Raw genomic sequence first — 12266 nt, 5'->3', positions numbered from 1 at the left:
AATTGCACTGTTTATGTCCCCCAGATTCCGATTCGAGCACCATAATGGTCCTTCGGAGATTTTCCGGCGTGACTCAGCGACGGCGTTGCTTATGTGGCACAGCCACTGCCACGTTAGACGCCGTAGTGTACATATGACGTGGAATGTGTGATAAAATTTCCTAATGTAGTCCCTGTCCTCATTTTTAAACCCTAAAATTTCGTTGGCCTTCCCATTGAGGTTCTCTCCATCAACGTCTTCTTCTGCATCTCTTCTGTACACCGATAGCTGTCCACCATGAGAGGAAGTGGGAGCCATGTTGCAGGAAGTTCCAACCGGTCATCGTCGACGGAGAACTGGAGAAGAAGCACGACGCGAAGCAGGCATGGACGGGTTCCGGACTGGTGCGGCTGTGGTTGTCGCCCGGTGCTAAGGTGGTCTGGGACGGAGTCGCATCCTAACAAGCCCTTCTTTGGTTGCCCCAACTATAATGTGAGTAAAGTTTAATAATTTATAGCAGATTGAAAAACATGGTGTGGGTTATTCGTCTGGGCTGATTCTGTGCAAGAGGAGTTGTCTGAAGGAGCTGTTGCAGGAGATGATGATGGTGACAGGAAGATGAACTTTGCATGGCGGATGGGCAAGATGGAGGCAGACATTAGGAATCTGAAATTCATAACTCATGTTCTTGGATTTGGGTTCTTAGTAATTGTTGTTTTTGTAGGATTGGTGCTATTAAAGGGTTGAGAACATGTCAATGTAATGCAGTTCCCAAATTAATGAATGAAACTGTTATGTGGTAACATAACAAGGTTTGTGTAAATCATCTTACTTTGATATAATATAATATCCTGTTGGATGAAGTAAAAGAACTTGTAAATAAGTAACAGCAAGATTGATCCAAACCATGGACAGTATTAATTGATCAATACCAAAATATGGCAAACCATTCATAGTTTTAACACATTACAACCATAAGTAATTGAACAAGTAGCATGACATACTTGATTAGTAATCAACAAAATGAACCATTGTTTAGAGTGAGCGCAGTCACTGTATCTTTTAACAAAAAACTAACACTTGACAAGCAAAATGTCCTAATGTCCTAATATGAAAGTTCACTTCTTTCGGGGGTGCTTAAATCCAGGAGTCGGCACAAACTTCAGAAAATTTGTGAATCGTGAAGCAGTGGCAGAACTCGCACCCTTCATTGGGTCCAGTGCTGTAGAAGGGGTTGTTGGAGGTGACCTTCTTCTAGTAGGCAGTTTGGCAGGTCTTATGGCTGGTTCCCCGGTTACTTCAGTGAACTACACAAATTTCAAACCAGAAATAAATACCAAACATTGTCACTCAGTAAACCTTTTTCAGAGTTTTTACTCCATTAATTACAAAGGCTTATTATAGAATTAAAATTGTACCTTTTAAGAGTCTTCTATTTGCTGCCCTGTTTTTATCCTCTCGTGGACAAGTGTGGTCATTGAAGAAAGTCTTAACTTGCCAGCAACTGTCTTCGTGGTCCCTTGATGCGTATACAACCCACTTGCAATCCTTTACCTTACATACTGCCCTCACCCTTTTACCATCGTTCTTCCTAAACCTCATCCGTCTCCCTTCTTGTATAGTGAACTCCCTCACTGCCTCCTTGAACTCCCACTTAGTATTGAACTTCATCCCGACTTCTAAATGTAGTTCCCCGAACCTAGCACCTCTTTGCTTTTGAAAAACGTTTCCCTACAGACCTTAGACAATATCTCCTAGTCCTAGTTACATTGTTCTGTCTGGGCATGGGTTTGGGTTTGGAAACTGTCTTAGGCTTACAATTTGACTTAGGCTTAGGCTGGGACTCCATGTTAGAATTCACATTGCTCTTCTTCAGTAACGCCTCTTTAGCTTCGGGCTTGTATGTTACCATGCTTAAACTCCTAGGAGGGTCCTTTTCGGTGGTAGGTTTGACAGGGGGGTCTTTCACCATTCTGGCATTTGACTTGGCTTGCTCTCCAAGATCCCTCACCTCGTCATCAACATGCACAACAACATCCTCTCCTTGTACTATTTCAGGTTCTGAAATGCCATGTTCAATGTAGACATCCACTACCCCATTGTTCTTTCCACCATGATTACACAGCTTTCTCAACTCATTATCAGAGTCTAAACGCCTCAAACCTACTTCCAGGCTCATCCCAGGGACCTGCCACCAAACCTCCTTCATGGTCTCATAGCCTAGCTCTTTGAAGTAATTTCTCAGGTAAAATACATCCAACCTGTCCACATCCAGATCACCCAAACAATGCCTATTGTCAGGTGTGTATGTCCATCTCCCATCCTTCCCCCTCTCAAAATTTCCCCCATGATGAAACATTATGTCTAACAATTCGGCGTTCATCTGCAACATAACAGAGGAAATGCTTAAAATTCACCACGCATGCAACACATAAACAACAAATAACTTAGATATTACACACCACCAGAGATTAACCCCTGTTCTTTTCACAAGAAACAGAGCATGCATTACTGGTTTGAAGAAGGAAAACACTAAAACCCTAACAGGCAGTGGATTCTAACACAAACTACATGCATCATGTTCAAGTAATTTCTTACTGTCGGCCATATCAGGAATGAAACATGATCCAAAAAATTCAAAAAAATATAATAAAATTTGTACCTTGAAGCTAGCTTAAACGGTTCTTCAGTCAATGCTTCAATGGTGAACCACGAACCTTCCCCCAAGTTCAGTACAGCAATGTTAAGAAACCAGGCAGCAGTGCCCTTGCCTGTCGCTATTGCTTATGGAGGAGGAGACCAAGCGTTGAGAGAGGTGAGAAAATATGGAGGAGAAGACGTAACGAATACCAAACCCTTTGCTCAAGTTACTACTACTCTCACTGTGATCAAAACGGCGACATGTGGGCTTTCATTCGTTTTGCCCCATGAAACGACGTCGTTCTGACTCTCCAACGTGGCAGTGGCTGTGCCACATAAGCAACGCCGTCGCTGAGTCACGCCGGAAAATCTTCGAAGGACCATTATGGTGCTCAAATCGGAATCTGGGGGACATAAACAGTGCAATTGGAATCTCAGGAGCAAAATTGGTGCACGGGTTGAATCTGGGGGACCACTATGGGGATTTAGTCATTTTTGCCACACCAGAGTGCCTTCCCACTGCACTGTCATGATATTCTTTCAGAATTGAATTGATTAAGCTGCTGGTTTGGGGAATCACCACCTGGTCTCACCATAAGAGAATCCCATTTCTCAAAGCATAGTTCGCATCATTCGAGGAACCATCTCTGCATTGTTGCACAATGGCATTGAGTCTAGTATCCTGGGCAATTTCAGTTTTTAGCTGGTGCAACCAATCAGACTTTAGTGATGACCAAGCAACAAAACATGATCTAGAAAGGGCATTGACAGGAACATTATCCACTCTGAGCTTGTAGTGGATCTTGAAATCATATCCTAGCAGCTTGTGCAGCCACTTATGTTGCTCAGGAGTGTGCAGATTCTGCTCGAGTAGCACCTTAAGACTCTGTTGATCTGTGTGAATGATAAATTTCTTCCCCAATAGATCATGGCAGAATTTTGCAATGGCCTCGGTTATGGCATAAAATTCTCGTGTGTAAGCTGACTGGTTACGCATTGTGGCTGATAATTTCTTAGAAAAGAAATCAATGGGATGCCTGTTCTGTGTCAACACCGCACCCACGCCAGACCCGAAAGCATCAGTCTCAACTTCAAAAGGCAGCTCAAAATTTGGCAAAGCTAAGACTGGTTTGGTAGAGATAGCTCACTTGAGATTTTCAAAAGCCAATTCAGCTTGAGCATTCCAATTAAAATCATCATTTTTTGAGAAGATCAGTCCACGGAGGTGCAAGAGTAGCATACCCTTTAATGAAGCGACGGTAATACCCAATAAGACCAAAGAACCCTCGCAGTTACTTAAGGTTTTGTGGCTACTTTCAGCTGAGAACTGCCTAAACTTTATTAGTCTCCATGTGAAACCTACCCCCCGAAATTTTATGACCCAAATAATCCACTTCATGAGTACCAAACAAACATTTAGATAACTTTGCGCACAATTTTTTTCCCAGTGTAACACTTGAAGAATAGTTTCCAAGTGCCAAAAGTGTAGCTCCCAAGATGCGCTATAGACTAAAATGTCATAAAAAAAACAACACAAATTTCCTAATATACGAGCGAAACACATCATTCATGAGGCTTTGAAACGTGGCCGGCACATTTGTTAAAGCAAATGGCATCACAAGCCACTCATAAAGGCCTTGATGAGTCCAAAAAGCCATTTTGAAATTATCCTCAGGCTTAACCAATATTTGGTGATAGTCAGAGCGAATATCCAACTTAGAAAAGACATGAGCACCAAACAACTCATTTAATAATTCATCCACGGTCAGAATCAGAAAATTGTCTTTGATCGTAATATTGTTCAAAGCATGATAGTCAGTGCAAAATCTCCATGTCCCATCTTTCTTTCGCACCAGCAAGATTGGAGATACAAAAGGGCTCTTGCCAGGTTGAATAATCCCCTCATCAAGCATTTCCTGTACCATCAATTCAATTTGAGTTTTCTGAATATGAGGATATCGATATGGTCTCGCCTTCACTGGTTCTGTGTCCTTAACCAAGGGAATGCAGTGGTCATGAGCCCGCTGTGGTGGTAGGCCCGAAGGTTTAGCAAAGATAGAAGCATACTTAGTCAAAAATTGCATCAACTTAGGGTCCATAGAAATTGGCAGCTATAAGGGTGATTGGTTTTTCTCTACGAATTCCTTCAATTCCAAAGTAAACATTTCAGCTATAGCATTAGGGTTCATCAATCGTTTAATGTAATGGAACTGAAGACAACCTGCAGTCTAGTGTTTAATTCCCTGCACAGTGGTTAGTTGACCATTGTGCATAAATTGCAGAAAAGCTACATCATAATCTACTATATGGGCTCTTAAGGACTTAAGCCATGTAGTGCTAATGACCAAGTCGCCTCCCGCCACATGCAAAACAAAAACATCAGGGATCGTAACAATGCAACCTGCTAGATCAACCTCTAAAGCCCCAATGCGACCTTCCACTAGCAGAACATCAAAATCACCAACCATCACTTTGAACCTTGGTGCAGGCTCCACCGGTAAGTTTAAAAACTTAGCAATTCAGGGCTGAATAAAACTATCAGAACTATCCCTATCAAGTAAGGCCTGAACCTCTAAGCCATTGATAAAGGCTTTAATCTGAATCATGGATGAGCCTTCAGTACCATGCATCGCGTTATAGGATAAATGATGCTCAATGATATGTTGATCCAACACCTGCAAGTTTGCGGTCTCACCCATAGATGCATCTGTTGGCTCCCCGGGCACCGTCTCATCCCCTGATTCAAGCTGAGAACTTCTCATCATACCAGTAGCATAACCCTTTCTCCCTTTTACTTTGGACGTCAGTGGAGCAAGTTTTTGAGTGGAATTTCTGGTAGTGTTTGGTAGGGGTTGTTGTGGTGGTGTAGGAAGAAATGGAGGAAAGGATTGGCGTGTATTAGGTCTCGGAGTAGCAGCTAATATTGTAGTGTTAGCTGCTCACCTGCTCAGTTTTAGCATGCAAAAATTATTGAATCATGTTTGTGACAAGCTTGACATTCCGGAGCCACTATACCGAGCCATCTCAAAGACCTTCCACGATGGTCAGACATGTTACCGCCACCTCGCCTCCCTTGTCCCTCCAACATCTCAAGATGCTTTGGTCGAGTCTGGCCGAATTACCTTCGATGAGGAAACAAGCATTGAAGACGCAGCGAGAATGACCCTACGTGCACTCTGTGCCACCCTAGGTGTCGTTGTCTAGTCTCATAGCCTAGCTCTTTGAAGTAATTTCTCAGGTAGAATACATCCAACCTGTCCACATCCAGATCACCCAAACAATGCCTATTGTCAGGTGTGTATGTCCATCTCCCATCCTTCCCCCTCTCAAAATTTCCCCCATGATGAAACATTATGTCTAACAATTCGGCGTTCATCTGCAACATAACAGAGGAAATGCTTAAAATTTACCACGCATGCAACACAAAAACAACAAATAACTTAGATATTACACACCACCAGAGATTAACCCCTGTTCTTTTCACAAGAAACAGAGCATGCATTACTGGTTTGAAGAAGGAAAACACTAAAACCCTAACAGGCAGTGGATTCTAACACAAACTACATGCATCATGTTCAAGTAACTTTAACAATCGGCCATATCAGGAATGAAACATGATCCAAAAAATTCAAAAAAATATAATAAAATTTGTACCTTGAAGCTAGCTTAAACGGTTCTTCAGTCGATGCTTCAATGGTGAACCACGAACCTTCCCCCAAGTTCAGTACAGCAATGTTAAGAAACCAGGCAGCAGTGCCCTTGCCTGTCGCTACTGCTTATGGAGGAGGAGACCAAGCGTTGAGAGAGGTGAGAAAATATGGAGGAGAAGACGTAACGAATACCAAACCCTTTGCCCAAGTTACTACTACTCTCACTGTGATCAAAACGGCGACGTGTGGGCTTTCATTCGTTTTGCCCCATGAAACGACGTCGTTCTGACTCTCCAACGTGGCAGTGGCTGTGCCACATAAGCAACGCCGTCGCTGAGTCACGCCGGAAAATCTTCGAAGGACCATTATGGTGCTCGAATCGGAATCTGGGGGACATAAACAGTGCAATTGGAATCTCAGGGGTAAAATTGGTGCACGGGCTGAATCTGGGGGACCACTATGGGGATTTAGTCAACTTTTGTGACTGGGAATGATTGCTTTTAGATTTTAAAATCAACCGCTTTTCAATCCCTTCAATTTGGACCAGGTATATTTTTTATTTTTAAAATTTATTAAAAATTTTAAAAATCTTTTTAAATTTTATTTTATTTTAATCTTGTCTAAAAAGATTTTATTTTTATTAACTATATTTTTGACAATTAAATATTTTTTCATGAAAACACTTGTATTAAAATTTAAAAGTATAATTTTTTTGTTTAGCCACACTTTAAATTAAGATAACATTTTTATAACGTATCAAAATTAAATTCTACAATTTATTATCTAATGATTAAAAAAAACTTATTCACATAAAAACAATTATCAAATCATTATTGTAGTATCACCAAATATTTTTTCTCCCATTGTGTAAGTCAGTAATAGAGTGAGTATAAGTGAGAGATCAAAAACTAAGATAGCTGATCTGTGATCTGTCCAAAGCCAGATAGAACTATTGATATTTGGTTTAGTAGCTGATCATCGCCGCAATATCTTCTAATCTTTTATTTTATATACACTTTTGGCCTTTCAATTTTAAAATATGGATGAATAATTTCTTTGATGGTATTATATACCATTCTTCACTGAAGATTTTAAATATATGACTTTGATACGAAAAATGTTGTTAAAATATTTGTTTTTATTAACAATTGAAAAAAGAATGATAAACTTAGTTAATGAACACATTTGGAAAATTTTCAAGAAATGGGTTTATTATTTTTAAATTAAATAAAATAATATTTAGATAGCATAACTGCACAAATAATGTTTCAAGTCTCTAAGGGTGATTTTCTGTGGTTATACCCATTTGATTTTTGGCTTGAATCTGGCTGGGATATCAAAATTGAACACTCCAAATTACAACATTGAAAAATAATTAGAAAGAAACAATTACAAAGAAATTATCCTTATGATGATGCTAAACTAAGAGAATGTTATTTTCAACACCAATAATGTGATGGATTCATCCAATCAAGTAAAGTTCCCTAAATCCTCTTCTCAAATTTTCTATTGCCATGTTACAGCAATAGGACTTCTAACCTTGTAATATTTTCCAGAAACCCAAGTCAGTGACCCAAATGAATTGGAACCAGCATCTCTTAATCTTTTTCCAATTGAAGAAAATGTCACACTATAGCTCAATTTCTGTCCCATTTTCTCAAATTTCAGTTTCCTTGGTTCTACAGTAACTGAAACTCCCCTTGGCTGTTCAACATTAACCACATAATTAGCACTTTGTGATTTTCCAACATTTGTGACAACCCTCTTGTATGTCACATTAGAATTTTGTCCCACTCTATCAAATAGAACAGAAAATGAAGGGTAATTCAAGTCACCAGCTTGAAAAACTGAGATTTTAGGACACACAAAATTCTCTCTTGATACCAAAGCAATCTCAGAATCTGTATAGTTAAGCCTACATAAGTAATTTAAATAATCTTGTGTGTTTATATCATATACTAAACCTGGATCAGACGCACTTTCTGGGTTAACATGGCCAGAACCAAAAGCAAAAGGAGTAGCAGAAGCCGAATTATTCGATCCGGCATCCCTGATCGGATCGCCTTTATTGTTCAATGTGTATGCAGTAGTCATCAATGCAGATTTTATGGCTGCAGGAGACCAATCTTTATGAACAGATTTGATCAATGCAGCTATGCCACTAACATGAGGACATGACATTGAAGTGCCTGAAATAATGTTAAACATAACACTTCTTTTGTCACTTTTCAGCAAACTTGGGCTAACTTTCGCAGGCCACGCCGCCAAGATGTTCACACCGGGCGCAGTGACATCCGGTTTAATCACATCAAGTCCAAAATAGTTTGGTCCTCTAGAAGAAAACGCTGCCATAGCCGGCGCAGGCTCGCCATATTTTGTCCCTAGGAAGGAAATTGAAGCTGTTGGGGCATTTTTCGAAGTTCGGATATAGTTTCTAACAATGCTACTTTCTGAGGCACCTAATGAAGTTGCTGGCAATATGTGAGGATCAGCAAGAAGCTCACCTCCTTGGCTCTCTGAGTTGAGTAGTATCATTCCGGCGCCACCGGCCTTTTTAACCACCATTCCCTTCTCAGTTCTGCTGTTTAGTCCTTTCTCACAAGCAACAATTTTTCCCTTAACAAGATTTTGATCAAGTGAGTTTTCTGTGCAGTATTGTGCTTCTTTATTAGCACCTGCTGATTTTGCATAAACAAGAGGCAATTGACTTGTTTTTCTTCCATGGTACAGCGAAGATCCTCGGAAAACTTCTCCGCGGCCGAGCCTTACTTTCGTCGGAAACGTTCTGTCAGTGTAGCTGGCTGCAACTGTCATGATCCATGGCGCGCTATTTCCAACCGTAGTCGGGTGAGGTCCATAATTACCTACATAGGCGGATCTAAAAATTTTAAAAGCAATTGACACATGATATGAAATTATCAAATTATTGAATCTTAAAAAAAAAAGGTTTTATAAACATAAAAAATCTTAAAAAGTTTTTTCAATGGTTTCATTTTTGATACGATAGTTACATAAAAAAACAATATGTTAATATTATTAAAATAATCACGTATAAAACTATTTGAATTACACAAGATTTTTTATTTCTTTAAATACGTATAAAAATATAATTGTTTAAAATTATGGCCGACAGAAGTCACTATTCGCCCCTTTATAATCGGTCCCTGTTTACCTGCAGAGCAAGAAACAAAAACACCGGTTTTCGCTGCACCAAACGAGGCTATGGCGATGCTATCACCATAGTAAGGTTTAGGAAATCCACCTAAAGAGAGTGATAGCACATCAACTCCATCGGAAACTGCTTGGTCCATGGCAGCGAGTATGTCCGAATTAACACATCCAGCAGGCCAACAAGCTTTATAGGCTGCAATTCTTGAAGTTTTCCTCATTCCACTTGCTGAGCCACTAGCAAGGCCATAGAAGCTTGCATTCTTCACCAAGCTACCGGCTGCGGTCGAAGCAGTGTGTGTTCCGTGCCCTATGGAGTCTCGAGGGGAACGATAATCCGCCGTGTCGTTGATCTTCCCTACGGATTTTTCGTACCCTTTGAGATAAGTCCTTGCACCAACGAGTTTCTTGTTGCAATTTGAAGCAGAGAATTTTGTGCCCTGTTCACAAACACCTTTCCAATGAGAAGGTACAGAGGACAACCCTGAATCTTTGAAGCTGGTGTGTTCCGGCCAAATCCCCGAATCGATGATGCCAATTATTACATCTGAGGCCAAATTTTGAGCACTCCAAAGGCCTATTCCATTCTTTAGGCCAAGAAAATTTGGAGTGTGTGTTGTGTGAAGGGTTAATAGTTCATCCGGTAAGGCTGAAAGGAAGCCATCGACTTTGCTCAAGGATTCGAGTTGCTTCTGCGAAAGGCACACCGCGAAACCAAACATGTTGGTTTCATATACATAAAGAAGCTGAGGAGGTAGAATCTCTTGTTCTTGTTCTTCTTCTTGTGTTGAAGATTCAGAAATGAAATCAATGACCGATTCAAACCATGGTTTTGTGATGTCTTGAGAATGAATTGAAGCTCTAATTTTGGTTCTGTCCATGTGAACAATGTAGGTCTTTTGAACCATCATAGACATTGAATTTGTCACCATAAGGGCAAAGAATATGAAGAGTAATCTAGAAATCATGATGCCTGACAAGAAAAACAAAATCAAATACTTAGGCATAAGAACATATGATTTAGCACTTAGCACAAGAGCATGAGAAAAACTGTGGTATAAAGAATGCTAATAAGCACTGAAAAAGTTAGAAAGATATAGTGGAAACTCACGTAATACAGATGTCTTCGTATGAAGTTGATATTTAAAAATCGTTATATGATTTGACAAGTCAATTGCATGTGAGTTTACACCAAAGATTTAACTTTCTATATATATGCTTATTGCAACTAAGCAATAGAGATTACTACCTTTTCTTTGCTTTTGTTATACTCACGTTTGTAAACCCTGAATTAGATAATAATGATGTGAAAAACTTTATATGCATTACTGATCTAATATATAGAAACAACTTATGTTATGTATCTTCGGCAAATAGCATAAGTTTCTAAGAAAATCGATTTGTACCAAGATCTTGGAACATTATGATTAATTTTCAACACATAATAAATGAGCATGAACGTTGCTCACATGCAAAGTCTAATAGACTCTTGCATAAGAAGGAATAGTCATACTGGTATAATGAAAGCATTTATGCGCCTTAGTAGACTTTTTCAGCGCTTATTTTCTTAGTATATCTTTAATGTTATTTTCCAACTTTAGAGTATATATATGATATGATTACTAACAGGCAGCAACAAGTCTAACTGTCTAAGTGTCCATGTGCATTGGCTACTAAAAATAAATAGAAGTCTCTTTCTCCACTTCTACTGTTAGATCACTTTTTCCATTTTAGGAAACTTTGCTTGGGATTATTAGCAAGTCTTTCAAATCATTATGTAGAAAAATGTGTACTTTGTGCTTTGAAGCATTCCATTGGTTGAATTTTAAGTTTCGGCGATGAAATTATATGTTGGTTGAGAATATATATTCTATTGAAGGTTTGTGACAAAGCATCACATCAAACTTGTTATTATTATGTCATTGTTTTAAAGAGTTTAATTTTAATACACTGACCGTGAAAAACGTGTTATATAGTGGTGTAATCATAGTCATTCTCTTGAATGCTATTCACGCGGTCAATATAAAAAATAGTTATTTTTACTAATATATAGTGTTATGTGATTAAATACACATATAAAATAGTTTTACACTAATAGAGCAGCAAAATTAAATTCTTGTTTTAAATTGTGGAGCATATCATGTTATGCAGTCGTAATATTATAGATGCAAATGAAAATATTAGGAGGCTAATATTTTTAGTAAAAAAAAAATGAGAAATTGGTTAATATTGGCTTAAATACAAGACAATCACTTTACAATTACATTACTACACCACAATTACTCCATTGTTATATTCTTAAGCACGCATCTAATAAGTTAATTGTGTAACTTAATGGAAACAGATTATGATTACGTCTCAAGTCTCAACATAACAGACATTGCAATTGACCACCACAGATCAAAGTTTGAGTTACATAATTTTCACATTGCAACAAGTACAATATTCACAGTTGCAGCACAGCTATAACTACATTCATATGTAGCTAGCCGCAACAACAATGTTAAACAATAGCAAAATAACATTAAATATTTAAACGTTTAAGTCAAAAATTTGTTCGATTCAAACCTACTACAATTGTATTTTTCTTTATTGTTGTGTAATCCATACGGGTAAAACCTCCCCAACTTATGGTTGGAGCCTCTAACACTTAGCCCATAGGACACATGCATGTAATTAATGTAGTTATAGGAGGCTTTGAGAAAAATAAAATTGTGACCTTCTAAAGAGGTATAGTGTATTGATCGTACATCAATCAGTTGTGATACTCATAAAGGTACACACACCTAACCAATGGTACATATATTTAATTTATTATAATTATGTTAT

At 38.7% G+C, this 12266-nt stretch overlaps 2 protein-coding genes across 3 annotated transcripts; both read right to left on the bottom strand.

Moving 5' to 3' along the window:
• On the bottom strand, positions 3209-4718 carry LOC107637034. Its single transcript, XM_016340486.1, has 3 exons — positions 4171-4718; positions 3862-3950; positions 3209-3744 (listed from the first exon to the last, which is right to left on the bottom strand). The coding sequence occupies exons 1-3, from the start codon at positions 4716-4718 to the stop codon at positions 3209-3211; spliced, it is 1173 nt and encodes a 390-aa protein (XP_016195972.1).
• LOC107638019 (subtilisin-like protease SBT1.1) lies at positions 7565-10983 on the bottom strand. 2 transcript variants are annotated; one of them, XM_016341222.2, is made up of 3 exons: positions 10687-10983; positions 9442-10410; positions 7565-9133 (listed from the first exon to the last, which is right to left on the bottom strand). In XM_016341222.2, exons 2-3 carry the CDS (start codon positions 10403-10405, stop codon positions 7776-7778), a joined length of 2322 nt encoding a protein of 773 aa, XP_016196708.1. In that variant the 5' UTR covers positions 10406-10410; positions 10687-10983; the 3' UTR covers positions 7565-7775. The 2 variants fall into 2 exon arrangements, with proteins under 2 accessions (XP_016196708.1, XP_016196707.1); XM_016341221.2 differs by having other exon boundaries at positions 9442-10983.

Source organism: Arachis ipaensis, chromosome B04 (assembly GCF_000816755.2).
Source record: "Arachis ipaensis cultivar K30076 chromosome B04, Araip1.1, whole genome shotgun sequence".
Lineage (NCBI taxonomy): Eukaryota > Viridiplantae > Streptophyta > Magnoliopsida > Fabales > Fabaceae > Arachis > Arachis ipaensis.
The sequence above is the reverse complement of the archived record's forward strand: the minus strand, read 5'-3'. Positions and strand labels throughout refer to the sequence as shown.

Bases quoted from the DNA above. Each gene is read 5' to 3' on its own strand.
- LOC107638019 (XM_016341221.2), bottom strand. From the start codon at position 10,444: ATGCCTAAGTATTTGATTTTGTTTTTCTTGTCAGGCATCATGATTTCT. The intron at 9,134-9,441 runs GTAAACAGGGAC...CCGCCTATGTAG, and splicing joins TTTTGTTTCTTGCTCTGCAG to GTAATTATGGACCTCACCCG.
- LOC107637034 (XM_016340486.1), bottom strand. From the start codon at position 4,718: ATGGACCCTAAGTTGATGCAATTTTTGACTAAGTATGCTTCTATCTTT. The intron at 3,951-4,170 runs GTATATTAGGAA...AATAAAGTTTAG, and splicing joins ATGAATGATGTGTTTCGCTC to GCAGTTCTCAGCTGAAAGTA. The intron at 3,745-3,861 runs GTATGCTACTCT...CTACCAAACCAG, and splicing joins TACCGTCGCTTCATTAAAGG to TCTTAGCTTTGCCAAATTTT.